Raw genomic sequence first — 9,347 nt, forward strand, 5'->3', positions numbered from 1 at the left:
TCGGCGCAGTGCAAAGCAAGCAACTATCTACAAATGACTCAGCCGTTTTTGACTTATATGCAGTGATGTTCATATGCGCAGAAAGATGGTCACAGATTCCTGGTATTCGACCAATAATAGGTTGACAGTTGACGATGTACGTCGGACGTTAACGTTGTGTAAACAAAAGCAAACTTCTGCTTTACGTGCGATGAATGGTCAGAGATCGACTAGAAACACGTCAAATCGGCTTTGAACCTGCCTTTTGCAACAAATAAGGTTAGAACATTTCGAAATTATCAGCTCTGTGTCTATTTCAACTTATTATAGGTCAAGTCATGTGGCGCATGCTAAAATATACGTCTAACCCGTAAATTGAAATTTGACGACGGATGGTCAAATATTTGCATTTTTAACGTACTTTGAAAAGCTCTCGCGTGGCTCACAATCATTTGCCCAAAGAAATTTTTACAGGAATCTGTAGATCATCCTTCTGCGATTCAACCACCAGAGGCTTGATCCATTTGAAGGTTTAATTTCGCACATGGTGAAAATCAATTATATTCACGAAGTACTTTTAAGTGAATGAAATACATGTCTTCGAAATTTAATTATTTTGCACCCAAAAAGACAACGCAACATTCCCTAAAACCAACCCAGTACACATTTAAACATTGCACAAAAATATTTGCGTGTTTTAAAGACGGAAGAATGATGTGGTTTTGCGTGCGAGGCTCTCGAACTTCCTTAATAAAACGGTGCGTCAAATGACGATTTTAACGGAAGTTGGTAATTTGCATATTTCATTGAAATAAAAGGATATTTTGCCAAAAAAAAACTATCCAGTGGTTTTTGTCATGTCCTAGCCTATCTACCATAAGAATATGAGCGAAATCGAATTTTCGACCCTTGCCGCGAAATTAAGATTTTGTCTGATTTTTACAGGCAGGCACTCTTAAAACAGTCAAAAAACTACAAATTTGGTCATGATCTGTCACTCGCTACTCTTTCTTAGCTATTGCAGTTTACAGAACTCCTATTTTTCCCATCAAGCAACGATACGTTATTATCGGCAAAGTTTAATCGACGTTTCAATCGCTCAGTGAAACTAAAATATGATGAGAACAGAAGCAGCTACGAATAGCTCAGAGAACGCCACTGGTTCATCAATAATTGTTCCTTCCATGGCAGATCGAAGGCATCGCATTGTGCGCCGCATTTATTTTAGCATTTGTATTTATTGTCGTAGGAAACTTGCTCATCATTGTTCTGTTTGCAGTGGGCAAGAACCTTCGAAAGAGAAGTTTGTTTCTAGTCATCAATATGGCGTTTGCTGACCTGATGCTAGGAACTTTGGTTCCACCTATGTTCGTTTACGTTGTCGGATTTGAATATCACTTTTGGTCTGCCGGATTACCTATACTTTAAAGCTTTTTACTGAATCGTTGATACCTTTTTCTCGCAGCCCTCCTTAACTTCAGCAGCTTTCATATCTTGCGAGAGATTTTACGCCACTTATTCGCCACACAAGTATCGAAGATTGTCATTACGAGCATACCGCATTGTTATTTTTTTGGTCTGGGTAGTTTCTCTGGTTTTTGACGCCATCTTCACTGCATTGAAGCTCTTTATTTTAAGCAAACACGCTATATATCCTTGGATGGTATACGCACTGATTGTTATATTCATCATATGTGGTTGTAACATCGGTATTTGGAGAAAGTTTCAACACGGAGGGGTCGCAGCACAGCAACCACCGCTGGTTCCATCTTCTCTCTCCTGCATTACAAGCCTATAGATTTAAAAGAAATGTTAAAGGATCATTTTATTATCAAGACATATGATACCACACAAATCCATTAACAATAATATAGATATTATGTATATGAAATTATTTATGTGATTAAGTCTACAAAAAGATATGGCAGAATCATAAAGCCAAAAATACACTATAATAGCAAATTAATAATTTACAAGGCTTACAAAGAACTATTGTTGTGTGTTGTTACTGAAGAGAAGTATAACATTTGCATATAATCAATAAAAATGATTGATTTCTGATTCAAGTGCAATTTTCTAGTTAGAAAACTTCTGTTTTGGTTGGAGAAAAAAAATTATTTCGATAAATAATTTGCTAGTGCATATATTACCCCAAGTCCTCGATATCTGAACTATCACTTCCACTGTCCTCTGGAGGATCTTCATTGAGCTCAATTAGAGCCTCTTGAAGAGGAAGTGCTCCTCTGCAATATAAAGTAACTATTAAAACAATGCTCTCAATTATTACACATATGCGTAATTATTATCATGCTACATTTCATGATAAAACCACCTCTAATTAAATTATTGTGGTCTATATTGCACACTGCCTTTTATAGCAATAGTGATCATTGGCAATCAGCAACTTTGAAAATAATTTTCCCATAGTGTTGATTGTCAAAGAAAGCTGACCAGATGTACATGTATCTAACTGTTGCCAAGTACAAACAATCATTTACCTCCAAGTCATTTCATCTGAATCACTTGAACAACTTGATTCACTGTCAGGCTCATCTGAATTACGATACTTGTCAGCATCTCCTTTCATAATGACCGAGTCATTCTTGACCTCACATATGACATCATTGACACAAAAAGAAGAGGCGCCTGTTGAATCAAAATCAGCCGATATACCTGTAATATCGACATCACCATCCTCACTGCAACAAAGAAGTTGAACACAAAACATATTTCGTAATACGTTCACTTCATACATGCATACCTGTATCATTATATATAGATATATATTATTGGCTCAACCACATACATGTGTAGTTGGTCAGACTCGATGTTTCATTGAGACAAACAAAACAGTAGGTGATATATAAAACAACTATGCAAGTCACAGGACATTACATTTTGAGCATCACTGACAAAGTCGCCAAGCAGAAAGGGAATTTTGTATATCTGGATAATAAAGGTAACATGTGGAGGGCAGCATGATTGAAAAGACATCAGTTACTTGACTGGACCTTTCTGATAAAAGCAGGCATGGATGACAGATCCACCCTTACAACAACATAGCCAATCAGCGAACGGCATTCGTGATAGAATGCTAGTAGATATATACTAAACCCAGTTAAAGTACATACAGCTGGATTGTACAGATCCAATATATTTCTGAATAGCAAGCTCTTTTGCAACAACATAAATAACAAACTAACCTGTCATGATAACCGCCTCCCAATGATAAATCTGGCAACTGCACCTGGATATCTTTCCCATTCATTGGAGTGGAGGTTACAAGAGGTACAGCTGTGTGACATGTAAATGAATGAATAGATACATAAATAAACAAATAAATAAATATATAAGGAAAAAAAAATAAACAGACTATAAAGGAAATATGTAAAAATAAAACTGACCAAATGAATTAAATGTAACGACTTCACCTACTCTACTTATTCCTCATCTAAAAAAGGTCAAAGTTGCGAGTGAAAACTTGTTTACATAATGTATCACCTTCAACATGGCGCCGTCGTTTTGCGGAAGGGCCATCGTCTCGTTTCTTCTCTCGTCTTGAAATTTCCTCTGCTGTGTAAATTTCCCTTATTTGAGAATAAAAAGAATTAGAACACGGAAATAACCAGAGAAACGGCACAAGCAAAGGCACAAAGTGCTCGTGAAAAATAAACGAAAGATGCTTGCCTTCTTCGTCGTTCCAAGGAAAGAAGGTGGGCAGCAAACGCTGAATCGCTTCGATATCCGCAATAAATCTTCGCAGATACCCACGAAGAATAAATTTGGCAGTCTAACCAAATCCTTCTATGACCTCGTTGCCAAAACTTTACAACCTCAGAAAATGAAGCGTGAATCTTCTTTCGGCCATTTCCAGTTCGCCGACCGCCTCGGGAAGACATTAAAACATCCACGAAAATTCACTCTCTAAACCTCAAACACCAACCAAAATCTACATCTACATACTCCAAAGCAATCAATTGAGCTATTACAACTATCAGAAATATAAATCACTCTAGGATCGCAAAGATATTTTCGGATAAAGTTATGAAAGCGTCCTCCTCGACGATATTGAAAGTTTGAGGCTAAAACTTTCAAACTGTTTCGTGACCGGACACGCATGCGCGGCCGTGACCCAGCTCCTTTAACAAAGACCTTGATGTTTGTATCTACTCTTGCTTTGCTGTCGTGGCTCCCTTTAATCATTTCGATCAATCTAAATTTAGTCTATCATATCCAGATACCTAGCCTTTGGTATTACCTGGTGGTAGTTTTAAATATATCGAGCTCCTTTGTAAATCCAGTTTCGTACGCGTTAAGGATTCCTGAGTTCACAGAAGCCCTGGTTTTGTGCTGCTCTAAAAGGTCAGCGTCGCCGTTCATCACAGCAACTAAAAGACACAGGAAAATAAGAATAGAGCCCGGTCAACTACAACTGGCGTTTGAACAGGAAGTGATGGATACCAAACTGTAGTGAAACGAGACAATAGAACTTCTAGGTTGATACTGCAGGTTTTACTCTCTAATATTTCATAACAAAACATTGTTTTGAACATTGTTAATCATTCATGCTAATATTTAATTCTACGGTATGCGATCTTAAAAATATTTTGTTTCGTCAGTGAACTCAACAAAAACTTCTCAACTTTATTAGTACAGCATTAATGTACTCCCTATAAACACAGCACAAAATACAAGAAGTAATAATTATCTTCATGCAATATCTTGTTACGATAATAGCTGGGAATTAAGATAAACCTCAAAATTAACAAGGATCCCTTGGAAAATTTTTGGGCTTGGCCAACGATTTTTTAATTCGCCTTAATACTAGGTGAACATAACTTTGTAGTTGATCAAAATATACAGTTAAGAAAGAGAATTAGCAGCAGCTATGAATATTGTGATAAATAAGGACGAACTATCAAAAGATGTGTGTCCGTTTCTACATCTGTAATAGGAACCGTATTCCTTGAAGACGTGTACTGAGTTTTCTTTAAATATAAATTTGTAGAGGTCTGAGTTGAAGTTTGGTGACTAATTTATGACCGTTGAAGCATGTAACTCCCAGAAGAAATTAAGTGAAAAGAGAACTTTTAAATATTTTTGTCCACACTCGTCATGTGCAGACTTCTAGACTGTACTGATCATCCCGCTTCTAAAACCATTTCACTTTTTACAAAACCTCATCCAGCTTTCTCAGTATGTTTTTTCCTTCGAGTGAAAATAATGCACTGTTCAATCAGCTCCTAGCAACTTGAAAGATTATTTATTTGTCCCTTTATAACTAATATAGGGTTGAGAGGATCAGTTTCCCCACATAACTCAGATTTTATTAGCATGCCACATTACCTTCTATAAGGTCTTGTTTTATTGGGATCAACCGTTTCAACTGCAAACGATTTGGGTTGATACGGTTGACGTTTCTCAATAGATCACTTTTCTAACCATTTACGGTTGAAACGCGGTAACTCCTGGGAATAGTCCTCACGCGAGCTACAATCACGCGACATAATCACGAAAATGCTTTTTGAACTGTTTCAACCTGGTTTGAGGCCGGTTCAAAAAGCCTTGATCAAGCAAAGCAATAGGAAACGGTTTTCCCCCAATAGAACACGAAAAGACCCAACAGCCAGAAACGGTTGATCCCAATAGAACACGACCTAAATGTATTCTATATATTTTGTTTGAGTTTTTGGTTTTTTTTTTTTTTTTCGCTTGGCTAGTGAGGCTAAGAGAGTGTTCCTAAGTCGCTAAAAGGACAATTACTAGCTCAAGAACAAGTTCAGCACACTGTGTAACATTGAATTTTCATTCCAAGTGCATTTGTCTTACCGAAACTGAAATTTAAGACAAAAAGAGCGCCAATGGTTATTTGATGGTCATTATTCAAATTTGTGGGCCATAAAATGGACAAAGAAAACAGATGTCGCATCTTTATCACTTCATTAACACTGGGCCGCTAACAATGTGCACTCAATTGCCAATCTAACTCCAAGTGGCATGGCAAAACCAACTCCAAATCTCTAAGTTTACTTTCCCCGTCGGAAAGGCTTATAACCGTGTCTTATAAACTCGAGTTAAAAGAGAATTAAGCTGTAAGGTATGGTTCCTCAATGGTAAATACTTCTTGGAAATTCAAGATCAAACAAGACATTGAGTTAATATGATTCTGTTCGTTGTTCTTTTGTAAAGTTAGAACGGCAAACATTTCCTTTTTAAATTAAAATGTTTAATTACGGGCCCCGCCAGAGACTAAATGTCGATGATTAGCTTGTGACAGATGGCAATTCACGAACGCAGCAAAATTAAAAAGCTAGCTACAGTAGGTCTGGTGAATATATCTGCTGTTTTCGCTTATAAATCGCTCTGCACATGTAAATCACTTTATACATGTATTTTGGAAAAAAGAAAAATGTCGAAGACTCCTAATGTCAGTGGATTGCTGAAGAACTCCACGAACTATCAAAAGTACTTATTTATGCAACATTGATGCAATATTCATATTCTTTCATATTTATGACTTACCCCTAATGTCAATGGATTGCTGAAGAACTCTATAAGCAATAAAAAGTCAACATCCATGCAAACCAAGCAACTACATCTATTAAATTATCAATGAATTACCCAGTTGTTGATTAGGTTATTCTTCCTTCCTTTTTAACCCAAAGAATTGGCTAATAAACTGAAATAAAATCAGACATTTAACAATCACGTAACAGCAAAATACTCGAAAACGCAGATGAAAATTCACAATATCCCCAGAATTTAAGTACGAACCTGTCTCAAAATACAGTTCTGTGATATTTCCATGTAAATTTAAAGAAATATACAATCGTTTTTCACGGTAGCCGAGCACTAATTTGTTGATTATTCTGTTTCGGACCAGGCTCATTGTGAATTTTAAATTCTTGCAAAAGAATGTGAAAGTCAGGATAATTTAGTACTCAGGAATGAGTGCTATCTTGATTGAGGACTTCCATTGTATTTTTTTTGCAAAAATTTATTTCATAGTGAGTTTTAAAAGGAAATAGTTTCTAACTATTTGTAGAAATTCAAATTTAGTCTAGTAAGTACAGTGCATAAAAGCTGCGGACTTTTGATTGGTTAACCGTTAATAATTCGCGTGCATCAAGGAAAAAGTTGACGATATGCCACTTGGTGCCGTCAGACGTTGTTACGTAAGCGCCCACGGTTTTGCGCATGAGCTGTTTCCTCGCCACGAGACAACACTTACACCTTGCTTTCTGTCAAAATTAACCTTCTCAAACTATTTTTTTATGGATAATTTTTTTAAATTTTGAACATTTCAGCCTTTTAAATTTTGTTTAGAATTCTCGTGTAAACTTTCTAATGGATCTCTAATATGGTTGCAGTATCCTCATTATAATTTTGCATTGTCCATATAGACCTGAATTGGAATTAGTGTTCAAGAAAGCTTCAAGCTGCTCAAGCTATTGTTTTAATAAAGGATCGTTTCGCTTTCTCTTTTGTAACTAGAAGAGCAGACTTTTATTCCTACTCCAAGTTTCCTCAGCATAAATTTCCTCGATCGATCCATCGATGCCTCGCGATCTTTTTAATTATAAGCTGCGTGTTAATCTTTGAAAAAACTAATTCTATAATTTTATGGCCACTAGCGTAAGCAACCCAAATTCCGCGTAACAAAAACAGTTTAAAAAGCTGATGTCACCTAAAATTGGAGGCAACGTGGCCGAGTGGTTTAGGGCGCTGGATTTGAAATCTGGAGGTCCCTGGTTCAAATCCTCCGCCCTACCGCTATCTGGATTTGTTCTCGGTAGCCCCGAGTTCAGCCCCTCGACCGCGTTGTGTAAATAGCCAACTTGTCAGCCTCCCACCAGTTGGGATTCTTAATAGTTTATGTTATATTTGAAATATTTGTTTATTTATTTACAGTGTCCCCAATTAGCACATTAATGCTAAATACATCGACACTTAAATAAAGGGATTATTATTATTAGCTTTTCACTAAATTTACTAGTTATTACAACGATGATTAGTAAATTTTAAATTTTCACGTCAAGTCACAAGAGCGTGGGAAAACGAGTCTGCAATGTCCTTTCGGCGGTCAGCGGCTAGGGATCTAGTCGTGACCCCATAACTCAGATCACGCTGCGGCCAAAACGGTGTGGCGGTTGGGGAAGTTTTTCCTTTTGAGTGACCATCATTTGTGAAAAATAACATAACATTGTTCCACTAAACGTTTTCTGGCCGGAGAAAAATTATTTCCCTATTTGTGCATTCGTTTGGATTCCGCCGCTATTTGTACAAATGATGTCAACGGCCGCTGTCACGCGACGACATTTTCCAGATTCAACTTTCGTTAGCAGATGGTAATTTCGAGTTATTTTCTTTTTCTGCTTATTTTTCATCTTCCTGTCTCTTTCAATTCTACGTCCTTCTACTCAGGATGGTCTTTGAATGCCTAGCAAGGTTCAAAGTGGTGTTTAACACGCTATCCACGGCCGTATTGACAAAAGAGAAGTGTTTCGCCGAAGTAGCAGGATAACGGTAAACACGGTAACTTTTGAACGCTTTGTACAAGGTCAATATACTTTGGCCGAAAAATGTTTTTCCAGAGACGTGATGTGTATCCCTCCAATGTCTAATTCATCACTGTGATTGCTTTCAACAGCGTTGGACTTTTGAGAAATAATTATTTTAAAATCAGCTCCAACGCTCCATCTAATTTAGTATGCAACATTTGAAACTTTATTTTTTAATCGCTTCGGCAGTTTTTTTATGTTTATCGAATGATATTGCATTAAAAGGCCTTTTCTTCAACACTGTATAGTTTTCTCATTATTTTGCGTTGCGATAGTAATTTCTGACCAGTATTTTGCGGGGCCTTATTTTCGGCCTGATTTTGCTGCTATCAGACGGAAAAACTTTGCGGCTCGATATTTTTGGTTTAAAGCGAAACTGAAACAAAAGAAATTCATTTTTAAATAGTATTCGGTAACCTCTACTTGGGAGATAAAAATCGGCCAATTTTACTTTGTAGCCGCAAATCATCGGTCGTTTCTTAGGCGCAGGGCCTCTTAAGCTTTTCATAATGACATTTGTCGCAAAAAAGTTAAAATGATGAAGTGGGGAAATAAGTAAAGCTTTTATTTCATGGGCGCAATTTGAAGTCATGTACAGAAAAGAACCCTGCCGCTGCTGATTCTTTGTTCCTGTCACGTTTATCTGGCTGCGTTACAATCTACGCTCATTATTAGCGACCCAAATAATACAATTCCAACAAGCGATCAATAATATTTGGAATAACTATCAAGCCCAACACGCACGAATTGAGGACCTATCTTGAAGTCCCTGTGTAGTTTTCTATTTGCTGAAAGACCGCAGTGTCA

General features: G+C 37.0%; 1 protein-coding gene across 1 annotated transcript; it reads right to left on the reverse strand.

Moving 5' to 3' along the window:
- Positions 1-1,541: 1,541 nt before the first annotated feature.
- LOC149107885 (uncharacterized) lies at positions 1,542-3,305 on the reverse strand. The gene is made up of 4 exons (XM_089295985.1): positions 3,183-3,305; positions 2,478-2,678; positions 2,130-2,222; positions 1,542-1,771 (listed from the first exon to the last, which is right to left on the reverse strand). The coding sequence occupies exons 1-4, from the start codon at positions 3,245-3,247 to the stop codon at positions 1,705-1,707; spliced, it is 426 nt and encodes a 141-aa protein (XP_089152111.1). The 5' UTR covers positions 3,248-3,305; the 3' UTR covers positions 1,542-1,704.
- Between the last annotated feature and the right edge of the window lie 6,042 nt (positions 3,306-9,347).

This window comes from Orbicella faveolata, unplaced genomic scaffold (genome assembly GCF_042242905.1).
Source record: "Orbicella faveolata isolate gen_17 unplaced genomic scaffold, um_ofav_v1 contig_26, whole genome shotgun sequence".
NCBI lineage: Eukaryota > Metazoa > Cnidaria > Anthozoa > Scleractinia > Merulinidae > Orbicella > Orbicella faveolata.

What these genes read in the sequence shown, in the direction of transcription:
- LOC149107885 (XM_089295985.1), bottom strand. Translation starts at nt 3,247, where the DNA reads ATGAATGGGAAAGATATCCAGGTGCAGTTGCCAGATTTATCATTGGGA. An exon ending in GGAGGCGGTTATCATGACAG is followed by an intron (nt 2,679 to 3,182) that starts GTTAGTTTGTTA and finishes TCTTTGTTGCAG; the next exon opens with TGAGGATGGTGATGTCGATA. An exon ending in TCAGATATCGAGGACTTGGG is followed by an intron (nt 1,772 to 2,129) that starts GTAATATATGCA and finishes TTAAATCTATAG; the next exon opens with GCTTGTAATGCAGGAGAGAG.